Here is a 14,575-nt window from a genome sequence, read left to right as displayed (position 1 = left end):
GACAGAATAGCGTGCCCAGAGAATCATTAGGCGTGAATTTTAAAATATGATGCGCCAGATTGACTCACGCAAAATAGGAAAGTTTCACTTTAAATTAAAACATTGTTCTTAATTGTGGGTGTCGCTTTAAATCAATAATCATAAATTGAATCGCTTTAAATGGACATTCTACTGTACCATATTGATGACTCAACTTGAGGGCACTCCCATGGTAAGACACTTCATAATTTCCATTTCCTGCTGCATTTAACACTACTGTACTCACATCCTCTTTAGTTGACAGTGAACTTCAGAGAATAATGAAGAGAGGCAATTATCAGAAGACATGATAATTAAGTAACATGATGCACTTTGATAAAATTATCAAAATGCATGCAGACAACTGCCTGTTTATTTTGCCTGTTGAGTCACAGATTTGATTCCCAGCTTAAAAGGAGGAATGGTTTACCACCTTCCATACTAACACTTGCACACTCAGTACTAAACTGAATACAGTACACTAATGGTTGCAATTTCTGAAGCAGGAGCAATCCTACAGGGGACTAGCATCATGGTAAGGGGAAGGGGTAAACTGATTGCTTCTGAATGCTAAGAATCAGGGGACTTCAAAGAAGAAAAGTATCAAAAATGTTTATACATCCACAAATGACACACTTAATCATGTAGTTAAGACGTTACCTTTGTCCCTTAGTAAGAGAAGGTTTATATGTTTTCTTCTCCTCAATGCCTTCATATCTACAGTTGGTGGTGCTGTAGCCATGACCAGTGCGAGATGATCCCTAAAAATATGAATAAAGAATTGAAGACATATATGAATAAAAAGTATTTCATACACAAAGTTATTATTTTAAACATCAATACATACAAAACACAGTAGCAGACCGTCTTCTCAGTTAAGTCATCCAAGGTAAGGCAACTGTGAGTGAAGTGGCATAACAAGAGTGTAAATTGATACTAGTTCACTCACACAAGGCTAGTAAAGTTGTTTGAGTTATTAGTCCAGTAGCATAGTATGATTTAATCCATTATTTTCATGTAAAAATAACATTATACCTTAAAAATTACAATTTTCAGGGTTTCAAAAACTTATCAATGTCTTTCCTAGGGTTTTGTTCCCCCACATGGATCTGATTTGTTTCAGTGTAATTTAGCTGATAGTGCATGTTATATATGAACATTCTAATTAAATTCCAGTGCAAAGGCTGGTTTACGCGTAGGAAGTGGCTACTTGGCCGGGAATTCCCGGCTGGAGGCTATTTGCCAGGTAACCACTTGTGACAAGCTGGTGTGCTCAGCAATCGTATTCTCGGCTAATTCACGTGCCATTCTAATATTACACTTAATAAGAATTTTCTTTATTAAAAGTACAGTACAGGTACTCCTCGACTTATGACCGCCGCAGTCGTACAATTTTTTTTCAAATTACATATTTTCGAGTCTCAACGTTAGTGATAACGCTGTGTATTTAGAAATTTTTTGTTTGTAATCCCCTTTAAAATGGCTGGCAAGCGTAAGAGTGAGAGTTTTGTGGTGTTGAGAAGAAAAAGAGACACCCACTTTAGATTTTCTATGTATTATTTTCGCATTTTCGACTTACGACAAATTCGACTTACGAACTGGTTGTCGGTCCCTAACTCCGCCGTAAGTCGGGGACTGACTGTACAGGCACCCCCCGGGTTACGGAAACTCTGGCTACGGAAATTGGTGTCTACGGAATTGGGAAATTATAGCCAATAAATTTGGCATACACCCAAAAAATTCACCCTTACAGAATTGTGGTAAATTTTTTAGTTTTTCAAACATAAAAATCATGATAGATAACCAAAAAATTCACCAAAATTATTAAATTTATTTTGTGTGGATTCTTGGCGGTTACTAGAATATGGTGGAGGCTGGCGTGCATACACATGCCAATGGTGCTGTTCAGTTTGATTTTAAACCCCAGCTTGTTCAGTTTTGCATCTGTGTTTCTGTTATTGTGTATCCTTATTCAAGACGAATGAAAAAAAGCCATCAAATTCAAGTGAAAGCAGTGGTGCTAAAAGATCCTGTAAAGGAATTACATTGGACATTAAACTTGATGTTTTTAGGAAGTTTGATGAGGGAGAAAAACTTAGCTACAACACCCAAAAAATTAGGCTTTGTTACGTCTACAGTGGGTACAATACGTGATAATATAGATAAAATTGTGTCAAGTGCTCAAGCAGCTACTTTCATAGAAGTACTGTAATGTGATGCATAATATGGAACAACTCCAAAGTGTGTGGCTCGCAGACCAAAGCAAACGAAATGTGCTGATAAACACGATGATCATCCAGGAGAAAGCAGAAAGTTTGTATAATGATTTGCCAAAAGAACAAGGTGTAAGTTTGATGCAAAATCTTTTCTGTCTAGTAAAGATTGGTTTGAAAGGATTAAAAAGCACCTGCAGCTGCATAACTTTAAGATGGTCAGTGAAGTTGCCAGTGCTGATACAGAAGCTGCCTGTAAATATCCAAAAGTACTGAAGGCAATTATTGCTGCAGAAGGCTACACACTAAAACTATTGTATAATGTGGATGAACTGGACTTTTTGGGAAAAGCATGCCTGCTAGGACATTCATTTTCAAAGAAGAAAAGTCAGCACCAAGTTTTAAGGCTTCAAAAGATTGTCTAATACTTCTTTTTGGGAGGAAATGCTGCCGGTGATACGAAATTAAAGCACCTACTTGTGTACCACTCTGAAAATCCAAGGGCTTTCAAGGGCTACACCAAGTCTAAACTACCAGTGATTTGGAGATCAAACAAGAAAGCTTGGATGACTATGAGCCTTTTTCAAGATTGGTTCACAAATTATTTTTGCCCTGCTGTTGAAAAGTACAGTAACAGGCAAAATACATCCAACAAGACTCTGCTCATCTTAGATAATGCACCCAGCCACCCAATTAACCTGCATTATCTTTCTGAATATGTGTGAGTGGAATATATGCCCAAGTTCACAAACTTTAAGGCCCATTATCTTAAAAGAACATTTACACAACTCATAGCTTCAATTGATGAGGAGGACAAACCAATAGTCAGGTTCTTCTGGAAGAATTTCATCATGAACGCCATGGAAAAGGAGTCGTGGGATGAACTGAAAACAGCAACCATGAATGGAGTGTGGAAAAACATATGGCCAGAGTGTATAAACATTTTTCAAGGTTTTCCCTCAGTAGAAACAATAAATGAAGTTCACCAAGAAATTGTAACACTGGCAAATGGTGTACGGGTAGGCTTTAAAGAAGTTATACCGTGGCCTCAGGGAAAAATAAAGCAAAAAAGAACACAACCTAAGTCCACGATGTAACAAAGCTCACTTTATTACTGTACTTGTGCAACATTATTCTAGTATTTTCACTTATTGCTTCCAGTGCTTACCCTGTTAAACTGTAAATTTTAACATTTATAAGGGGTACTGCACAGGAAGGCACATAAAACACTTGGAATCTTTAGAAAATCACATATTCTGACCTTACCATGATTAGTCCAAAGCATTGATATTCTATTGCGCACACATTACAAAATATGAAAGACAAAATTTACAGACAATTATCCAAAAAACTGGGGTTAAACATAAAAAAAATTTCTATTACATAAACACAGATACTTTGTTACCTTATAGTATGGAGGAATAAGCCCCCACATCATGGGATGTATGACATATTGCGGTGACAGTCCTTCACCTTCTATTGCTCTCTTTGTTCCACGCACATGATGCTCACTGAGGATAAAGAAAATGTGTTACCTAACTGTTAGAGAAGGATTGTTAAAAGATGGAAGTGAATGAGAAAAACTGACAAAAGCAACGAGGGACTTCTTTCATGAACCCAACACACTTGTAATAATGGACTGAACTGTAGTTCATGATTGAAGTTTTATTTACTGTTTCTTTATGCCCTTTGCCCCTGTCTACCCAGCACTAATTGAAACATGGATGTTAATAAATTTGTGGATTGTGTTCTGGGGTAGTGGTTAGCCAGTGCATTTGGCAAATTGTCTGGTCTTCTTGGATTATACCTCGAAACTGTGTCACACAGCTCATTAACTTTAGGTGTGGTTGTTGCATTGGCGACAGCTTCTACACCTTAAACAAATTCACGACTATGTGGCCCTAGGGCCAACCATCTTCGAACACATGGGGCAACCATTATTATAATACTGTACATGTTACTGGTCATCAACTACAGGGAGTTTCAACATAATGTCAGCATTTATGTGCAGTACTGTACTGTATATTTACAAAGAATATCCTGTAGATAGGTATGCCATATTATGACAATACTCTGCCAATGCGAAGAATTCCAGCAAGGTGAAAATTAAAGTTATCGCAGCGTATCACTGAAAACAAACTTCAGAGGTTATAAATAAGATATGTGTGATAATTCCCCAATTTAAAGCATAAATTCAGATGATAGCTTTGCCAGGCAGTATTGATCAATATAAAAAAACCCTGATCAAATACTGTATTAATAAAGATCTTGTGTTGTCCAAAATACTTCATAACATACTGAGTAACACCTGCAATTTTGGTTTGGTGCCTTTAAACTTTACAGCCAACTAATTTATCTATAAATCATGTGCGCTTGCCACGCACACCAATTGTGTTTGCATAACTCCTTCACTTTTATTTGACTAACACCAGACAATTTTATTTAGCACAGAGGGACCCAATGCACAAGGGGTTAATGGCCTTGGCAATCATCAGGGAAATGAAGTACAGTCTCTCCTCGACTTATGATATATTCGACTTATGACAACCCGGACATATGACGGCCATGGTCGTAAAAATATTTTTCACATTACGTATTTTCAAGTCCCGACGTTAGTGATCGCGCTGTGTACTGACAAAATTTTTGTTTGTAATTCCCTTTAAAATGACTGGCAAGCGTAAAAGTGAGAGTTCTCATGGTGCTGAGAAGAAAAAGAGACACCCATTTTAAAATTTCTATGTATTATTTTCGCCTTTTTAACTTACGACCTGGTCGTCGGGACGGAACCCCATCGTCAGTCGAGGAGAGACTGTATTTCATATTGATTTCAGCATTTTGTAATCTTCACCGGCTGTGTCCTGCTTACATTTACTTTCTTCTTACAGTGTCAACTTGTACCCATGGTCTAACTAAACCATGCTCGTACCAAGACCATCTCGGCCCCTACCCAGTTGTACATAATATTCCTAGCTAGTGGTATAAAAGTGTACCAGAATTAGTGACCTAAGCCAGGTGTGCACCTGCCTCTGGTTAGTCGGTGTCAAGTTGTCAACATTTCAAAGGAAATTATGTTATGTGATCACAGGTGCTGGCTCTGATGCAGATTCGCTGCACCCACAAAGGAATTCAATCAATCAATCAGAGTACCTTCCTCAAATCTGAGGGTTGGCAACCACAGACCTCCACTCTAAATGTTCTTGGGCTGTTTTACCAATCCTCTAAGGTCTTGTATCTCTATGGAGACCCAGTTTTTAATTTCATTCATCCATCCCAGTCTCTGCCTTTACCTAGCCCTCCTAACCTCAACTTTGCCCATTAATATTTCTGTTATTATCCCCTCATCCCAAATTATATAATTATACGACCAAAGTATCTACATTTTCTTTTTCTGTACATTTCAAGTACAGGGGGTATTTCTCTTCATGTTTTGGCTAATCTTAGAACTGTACCTCTTCATTTGTTTTCCTGTCGAGTAGCTTATTATTAGCATTTGCCTATAACACCACATTTCAAAGGCCTCCAACCTCTTTCTGGTGTCGACTGAAAGTGTCCACACTTCTGACCCATACAATAGCCCTTACCATATAAAGTCTTTCATGAGCCTTTTTCCCAAATTGAAGTTAATGTCCCCTTTCATTAAGTATTTTAGAATATTAAATGCCATTTTTGCTTGCCCTATTTTTGTTTTGATTTCTTCCGTACATGTACCATCACAGCTAAAGTTACTTCTCAAATACAGGTACATAAAATTTTCCAATTGTTTAAGTTCCCTGTTGCCTACCATAATTTCTATTTTAAGATTTATTTATAATTTAGAAATGACTATTACATTAGTCTTTACAGTATTAACTTTTAAACCATATTTTTTCTCCTTTTTCCAATAATTTGTTAACAAGTTTTAGTAGTGATTCTTCTCTATCTGTGATAAGAGCAGTATCATCTGCATAGAGTATACACTATACAGGTGTATTTGATACAATATTACAAAGGAATTCGATATCAGCAAAATCATGGAAAAGGGTCATATAAGGTCTTAAAAAGTCCATCCTCATAACGCTCTTCAAAAGTGAAGTGCTTCTCCAATTAGAGTACTGTCACCCCATCCGGTAACTGAGATATGCTAGAGACTGTCAGTTGATTGAAAATGTCCAAGGAGGGCCACCACACTGGTGACTGCAATACAGCACCTTAGTTACCAATTAACCAATCCAACACACTAACTTGGACTGTAGGAAGGTTAGTAACCAATGTGAAGAAAACTCTACAAAATGATATAAGCAACAAAATTTGTATCTTCAGTCATTCCCCCACCATTTTTGTTATTTTCTCTATATTCAAGCATAAAGTTTTCACAGCTACCATTGAAATTTGATGATAAAATTCTAGATTGGTAAATAGTTTTTAGCTAGCTAATTAAAATGGAGACACCAGTAATTAAGAAGGTTAAAATACAGAATTTTCTGATTATGTATAAACTGCCATCCATATTTTAGGTGGAAATTTACAAATAAACTTACTTGTTAGGCAATGGAAAAAAGTCGATTACAGCCATCTAGGCAAAATAAAATGGCAGAAAAAAGTAAATTATGACGACTGAAGGATTAATGATACAATCCAATTTACAGTATCCCCTGATAAAGATCCTCTAAGCATCACAAAGTAGCTAAATAAATATTTCACTAAAAGTTGTGGTCGTAAATTCAAGATGGCAGAGAGTAGCTTTGGCATTATGTGCAAGTCTCCTATCTTCAGAAGGCAACTTTACACCTGATCTCCTTCATTTGAGAGCAATGTTTGTGATGATGGTGCCAACTGAAGATAAGATCAGATGGCTTAGAAACCCCAGCAGAGTATGTGGAGTAACAGGAGCCACCTCGTTCAGGAGCACGCGAGAAAACTGTTGAAATTTGAGAAACATAGTTAACCAATCTTCCTGATACACTGAACTGCCAAGGGGATTGAACAGTTCTGCCTACTGAGCAAAACATATACTGTACTATATATACATTTTTTTTATCCTTTAAATGAGGGAAATGCAGTCTTAATTTCTTTTTTTTTAGATTGTCTAGAATTCATTAGGTTTTCAAACTCACACCCTCTTTACCAAGATTCAAAGTAAAGTACATTTAATGCTCTAGCCATTAGGTGTGATTTATAAAGTACAGTATTATATCCGTTAGTCAGAATCCCTCTTAACTGCAACTCAACGATAGCTGGAATTTAAATTTTCCGAAGGGCATATTTTCTGAAAAATTCTGAGAAAATTTTCTCGGCACCTGGAAAATTCCAGGAATGGGATATTTTTCTGGGTTTGAGAGATGAAAACCAGGCGCATTTGCCAGAAATTCTGAGAAAATTTTTCTGGAAAATTCAAAGGATGAGGATTTTTTTTCAAGCTTTGAGAAATGAAATAATGCATCATTCTGGAAATTCCCAAGAAAATTCCGGTACCGGTACCCAAAAAATTCTGGGGATGGGGAATTTCTTTCTCGGGTTCAAGAGGTGTTGCACAGGTAATGCGCAATTTCTTGAACTTCCGAGAAAATTTTCCCTAGTACAGTGCCCAGAATATTCCGGGGATGAGGGATTTTTCCCCTTCGTTGAGAGTCATCTAGTTACCCAAAAACCTCTCATTCGCGGAAGTGCTTTGCATCACTGTTCTGGCTAACAGAGATAACACTGTGCTAAGGGTAAATTAAAAAAAAAAAAAAAGTAAAATAAAATAATAATAATTATAACTGAATAATGCATTTGAAACAAGTGTAAAAATTACAAACGAACTTTGCTACCTTATCATAACAGGTGTGAAGCGTGATGGAGCCATATTGCATGATGGTGTATAAGAATAATTTCCAGGGTGGTCCTGCCATTGAGGAGCTTGATACTGCTTCTTGCCATCACTGGTCACTATTTGTGTGCTACAAGCTTTGCAAAGCTCATCTGGTCCTAGAGTGCTGAAAAATTCCAAGTTATGAAAACTTTGATTAGGTTAAGATGAAAACTTAATTTTCCGATAATAGTGTGACAATCAACTACATTACCTGTCAAAAGAATTTATTTTTATAACCTAAGTATTATTACTACAGGTTGTACCTCTCTAGTCCGGCATTCTGTGGTCCGGAAACTCCCGTGGTCCGGAACGATTTTAGTTTGTCCAATAGGTAGATAAGCAGCTTTTTTTTTTCTTTTGTTTTTCTGAATTATTATTATTATTATTACTGGAGTATTGCATTTTCGCCCTTCAGGCTCCAATGTGGGTCAGTGACCTGTGCCCGGGTGGGCTAATCCCCGTAAAAAAAATAACAACAAAGCCGCGAGAAATTATGGTTTGTTTACATCTGGCAGTTCGGCTCTCTCTCTCTCTGTTTGTCTATACAGTACAGAGTACAACATTTAACCCTTCAATATATATGAACAGTAAATAAGTGTTGCTTTCATATTCTTATGTAGAGTAATGACGATATGTTTTTCACATGTGCGCACTTACATACTCGCAGTCTCACTATTTTTTCTTTAACATTAATGGTTTGCTACTTTTATTGTTCTATTTATTAACATTATATAACATTACTTAAAACAACCATATTAATTTTTTACGTTAATTTTACTACAGCTACAACCAGGGTCTTATTTTCTTGTTTTATATGTAGAACCACTCAGTCACTGGTTTTGTTATTATCAACGAAAACAATGCTGTCTCATTTCCTCGTGTGTGTTAATATTCTACGTATTATTAATGAATTGTATTGCTCATTTTGCACATATAAACATTAATTCAATAAAAAAGACATTCAGTAATAAACAATAATGAATCTTTTGTACATAAGAGAAATGATGCTGTTTAGATGATTGTGCACGTCGTCTGAACGTTGGCGAGCCGTTCAAACCCGTCGAAATTCGAGTTTCCGCCGTAAAAATTTTAAATTATGTAGTGTTTTTTTTGTGTGTGTGTGTGTGTGTCCAAATAAAAAACGGTGAATTAAAAACTTGTGAAATTTGAGAAGCTACTGTACGACATTTAACCCTTCAATATGTCTTCAAAGAGACCGCGAAGCAGTGAAAGTGGTGCTAACTTAAGCACAAGTCACTATCTGTCCAGGAAAAGGGTGAATTTCCGTGGTCCGGCACCGGTCAGGTCCCGAGGTTGCCGGACTAGAGAGGTACAACCTGTACCATAAAAATCTTTCAGCAAAGTATCTTTTTTTTCTTTCTTTTTTTACGGGGATTAGCCCACCCAGGCACAGGTCAACGATCCACAATGGGGTCTAGGGGGAGAATAATAAGAATAGAAAGAAATTATAAATAGAAAAGGAAAAGGTTATACAGTAGTAATCTACACAGCAAAGATGCCAGAAAACCAGCTTTTTAAAGTGAGACAGATTATATGAGTATGGAAACACAGGAGGCAGAGCATTCCACAGTTTTGCTGTGTGAGGAAAGAAGGATGCACTATAATGGGTTATTCTAGTGTGAACAAACATCCACAGAGAAACGATGGGCACCGCGGGCAAGACTTGTGTCACGAGCCCACGGCCTTGCCAACGGTACACAGGATGCCAAATCCACCGAACATTGCCTGTTAAAGTACCTGTAAAAGAGAGAGAGTGAAGTAACATTGTAGCGAAGAGAAAGGGAAGAAAGATTGTCAACTAAAGGAGGGGATTTAATAAGACGAAATGCCTTTGATTCCACCCTATCTAACAGTTGGACACAAGAAGAACCACCCCAGATATGAGAGCAGTACTCCAAGTTAGGACAAATAAATCCGTCATATACTTGAAGCAACTGCTCAGGAGTGAAGTAACTATGATACTTTTGAATACTACTGGTTGATTAGCAAAGGCCTAAAGTAGAGAATACAGTACAGAGAATAAAGTTAAGTGTAGTGAATTTAAATTAATTAAATTTTATTTTTATCATAATTTTTGTCTTTAGATAATGTAGAGAACTGATCATTGGCGTGTTGATTGTAAATGGGGTAGATACAAAATCTGTTAACTTGCTTAAGTTCTTGTGCAGGGGGCCTCCAATATTGGAATACAATACAGTATTTATCTTTGGAATGACCTTCCCCCTATAAGTCTGCCATGTAAGAATATACTGTACCAGTACTGACTATATTTTACCCACGTTAACTTGAGTACTGTACTGTATGTTAAAGTTTCAGATAAAGTTTGTGTTTATTTTTCCCCTATAATCATGAAAATTTTGTGCACATTATTGCCTTCACAGATAAAAGACATTTTGTGACAAATTCTTCAGTATTTGATACTGCAAATTGAGTGATAATAAAACAGTACCTATGTTAATGCAATTTTGAAACCCTAACATGGTTTTTGAAATACTTTATAAAGATTGCAAAATCAGACCCATATCATAAATCATGAATGTAAAGTATTCCTATTGGTGCTACTATAAGTCTGCGGTCTAGTGACCTGGAGTTGGTCTACTGGGATATTTACACCTAACCTAGGTTAAGTTAATGGATGTTACAGTATAAATATCCGGGTAGACACAATTCCAGCTTGGTAGACCGCACAATAGAATACAGTAGCTTCAGCTAGGTAGATCCCATACTATATACGTACAGTCGTAGCTTCAGCTTGGTAGACTGTATACGATAGTAGCTTCAGCTCGGTAGACCGCATACTACTGTACAGTATAGTAGCACCCCAAGTTTTAATTAATACTGTATTCTTACATTATATTATCTTTATTTCTAACTCACTGGATTATAATGAATTTTCCACAACTTTCATTGCATTACTGTTGACTTTTAGTGGTTGTAGAACATATCCCAATTTTACCCATAAGATTAAGATTAACTATATGCGGATTCCCATTGTGCCGTGTTGTCACAGAATGCAACCATAGCATAAAGCGAGGGTCAGGTGTATTTACAGAATCACAACATATATCAGTACAGTATAAAGTGCAATCTTAACTGTTTAACAGAAAACTAAATTATTTCACATAGGGACTTGTTATCCCTATATGCTCAGGTCAAGATATTAAAGACAATAGCTTTATTAAAACCATATCTGAAACCACAACTGGGTAGATATTTTGTGGTGTGACTTATGGTAAAGGTGAAGGAGACGGTTAGCACCAGGACTTTATGGAATTGCACCAAATTTTTGGATGGTGTTTGGATGATACGGAGCAATAAAATTGAAACAACAACATTGTAGTATTTTTTCCTTCTTTTTAGCCCATCCTCTGATAAAAAATTACTTGTTAGTGGGGAGGGCAAGAAAGATGGAAATAACAAACAGCGTAAGAACACTGCAAACACTGATCATATGGCACCAATTTCATGTTGTTTGAATGATCGTAAGAAAATCTGGTAAATTTTTACTTTAGGACATGAGTCCTTAGGGGTTGACCAATATGTTTTTAAAGTGTATTTTGGTGTGTTTTAAACGAATCTGAAATTCATTTTTGGCAGAAATCGATCGTTTTTGCCCCAATAATGGGGGAGAACCTGGAAAATCGGGGTTTTTGGGAGGGGAAGAAAATGAAAACGAGTCATCTAACTTAACAAAACCTAACCTAACCCCGGGAATCCCCCCCTGAATTCCTGGTAGGCCTAGCTTAAACTTACCTAAATGTTTCAGTAGTTAGAAACTTTGGGGCGCGCCATGTCCGAAAGTACAATAACTTACTTAGAAGTGGAAGGACCAGAGATACATAAGAATTGGATAGAATGATCGTCATTCTCGTAAAACTCAGCAATAAACTTAAAATAATCGTAGGAGCACAAATGACAACCAACCTCCACCACAGCCATTGTGAAACTGATCAATGAAATTAAAATCATACCCAGGCTGCTTCCTTTGAAAAAAATAGATAAAAATCAAAAATCAAATGTAGTTGGTCGAAAAAATTCACGTGATATCGATACCTCATTGGTCACGACTGGATGATGTCAGTAAACATTGCGCATGCGTGATGTGCCGATAGCATCATCTCAGAGAAGACTGAAAACTACTTAAAATCAATTAAATTCAATTGTGTCGCTATTATCCATTTCGGCCCGTATATATGGGGTTCAAAATGCTCAGAATAGCGAGATCTAAATGTTTCAGTAGTTTATAACTTTCAGGGGTGCTATGTTCTAAAGTAAAATAATACCGAAAATCTAAACGTCACGGCACAGGTTAGAAAGTTAAGGCAAAATTATGGTAAATTTTTACTTATGTACCGGTCTTTGTTTGGATATTAAAAATATGTTTTTCCGATGAAATTTTAAGAGTTTTGAGTGAATTTGATATTCATATCTGCTGGAAATCGCTAGTTTTTGCTTCTCCCCCCTTCAACAATTATTGGAAGGAGGAGAGGGGGAGTGGAGCCTGGGAAATTGAGGTTTTTGGGTGGGGAAGAAAATGAAAATGAATCATCTAACCCAACAAAACCTAACCTAACCTAACCCCTAGCCGGGGGCTCTGCCCCCGGACCCCCGGTAGGCCTAGCTTAAACTCACCTAAATGTCTCGGTAGTTTAAAACTTTGGGGCGCGCCATGTCCGAAAGTACAATACCTTAGTTAGACGTGGAAGGACCAGGGATACATAAGAATTGGATAGAATGGTCGTCTTTCTCGTAAAACTCAGCAATAAACTTAAAATAATCGTAGGAGCACAAACGACAACCAACCTCCACCATGGCTATTGTGAGACTGGTCAATGAAACTACCCAGGGTGCTTCCTTTGAAAAAATCAAATGTAATTGGCCGAAAAAAAATTCACGTGATATTTATACATCATTGGTCATGACTGGATGACGTCAGTCAATATTGTGCATGAGTGATACGCAGATAATATCTCCTGAAGTTCTTGAGCCATTGTGAGAAGAAGGTAAAGAAGGCAAATAAATTATTGGGTCTTATAAGAAGGTCGTTCAGATATCTAGACGGTCAGTCCCTTATAACGATATTCAAGAGTGAAGTGCTTCCCCATTTGGAGTACTGTCACCCCGTCTGGTCCCCGAGATATGCTAGGGGCTGTCAGTTGGTTGAAAATGTTCAAAGGAGGGCCACCAGACTGGTGCCTGCACTTCGGCACCACAACTACCCTGAGAGATTGGAGCGCCTGAACTTGCCTAGCTTATACTACAGATGGGCAAGGGGCGACCTAAATGAGGTGCACAAGCATCTCAAGGGGCACTACTCAGTAGAGTATCCTTACTTGGAGCTGGCGGACGCTCGCCCCACAAGGGGTCCCAGCTCAAGATAGAAGAAGCCGCAGGTCCAGAAAACTGTGAGGGCAAACTTTTTCGGAGTGACAGTTGTGAGCTTTTGGAACAATCTATCAGAAAGTGTTGTGACGGCACCGAGTGTAAGCTCTTTCAAAAACAGACTTGACCAACACTGGAGCAGGTTCAGGTACATTCAAGAACCGGAGATTAACTCAGATTAAATTAAGTTAACCAATTTTTTGTGACTTCGTGACACCAAATACCAGTCGAGAAGTGATTGGCAGTCCGATTTATTCATGTAGGACCATTATTCGACTTCATTGCAGCTACATTTGGGTAATTACTCGCTCCCTCGGTACATGCACACGATCTATTAACTCAAATTAAATTACGTTTTCCAATTTTTTTTTACTTTGTGACACCAAATACTAGTCGAGAAGTGATTGGCAATACGATTTATTCATGTAGGACCATTACTTGACTTCATTGCGGCTACATTTTGGTAATTAGTCGGACCCGTCTCATCCACTTTTACACAACGGCACCAAGTGTGAGCTTACAGTACTCCAGACTTGACCAACACAGGCGCAGAGACATTCTGGAGCCAGTACATACTCAGTACTTGCCAATAGTGCCTAAGTGATGTGACCGACCGCCAAGTAGGTAATAAGCCGATCAGTGGCGAATAGGATAAAGTAATGTCAAGTAAAACGAACATGAACTTACAGCTCGAACCCTAGCTAATTGACATATCCCTTTACAAAACCAAAATTTCCCTTAACAACACTGGCAGCACTTACCAAGCTGTTCTACCACACATTGTTTAGACAAGGGTAAGGTATGGGATCCTTCAGCGCACAAAAAATATCTCCCAATTGAAGTATACGAGTTACAGAAAGCATATACAAGTGTCAACTTGAACTGTGTACGCTCCTCAGTGTTGCCATCTACAAATCTACATTCCCGCTATATGAGACTCCAAAACCCGCTAGATTTGACCCCTAACCCGGAAGATTGTAACTGTTCAGATAATAGCAAGTATTACCCTCTTTATATCTACCGTATATAGATATATAGACAATTAAACTGATTAATATATATAAATAAATAGAATGATATAGAAAGTATGGTACATAGAAGTATAGCTAAT

General features: G+C 37.6%; 1 protein-coding gene across 1 annotated transcript; it reads right to left on the bottom strand.

Moving 5' to 3' along the window:
* Nucleotides 1–678: 678 nt before the first annotated feature.
* On the bottom strand, nucleotides 679–14,378 carry LOC121878168 (abasic site processing protein HMCES-like; the record flags this gene model as incomplete). Its single annotated transcript, XM_042384204.1, is given in 4 exon segments — nucleotides 679–779; nucleotides 3,637–3,742; nucleotides 8,021–8,185; nucleotides 14,226–14,378. Coding segments are annotated over 4 exon segments (392 nt in total), but the record flags the coding sequence as incomplete, so codon positions are not given.
* Between the last annotated feature and the right edge of the window lie 197 nt (nucleotides 14,379–14,575).

Source organism: Homarus americanus, unplaced genomic scaffold, assembly GCF_018991925.1.
Source record: "Homarus americanus isolate GMGI-L3 unplaced genomic scaffold, GMGI_Hamer_2.0 scaffold45562, whole genome shotgun sequence".
In the NCBI taxonomy this organism is placed as follows: domain Eukaryota; kingdom Metazoa; phylum Arthropoda; class Malacostraca; order Decapoda; family Nephropidae; genus Homarus; species Homarus americanus.
Note: the sequence above shows the minus strand (reverse complement) of the source record. Positions and strands in the feature narration are given on the sequence as shown.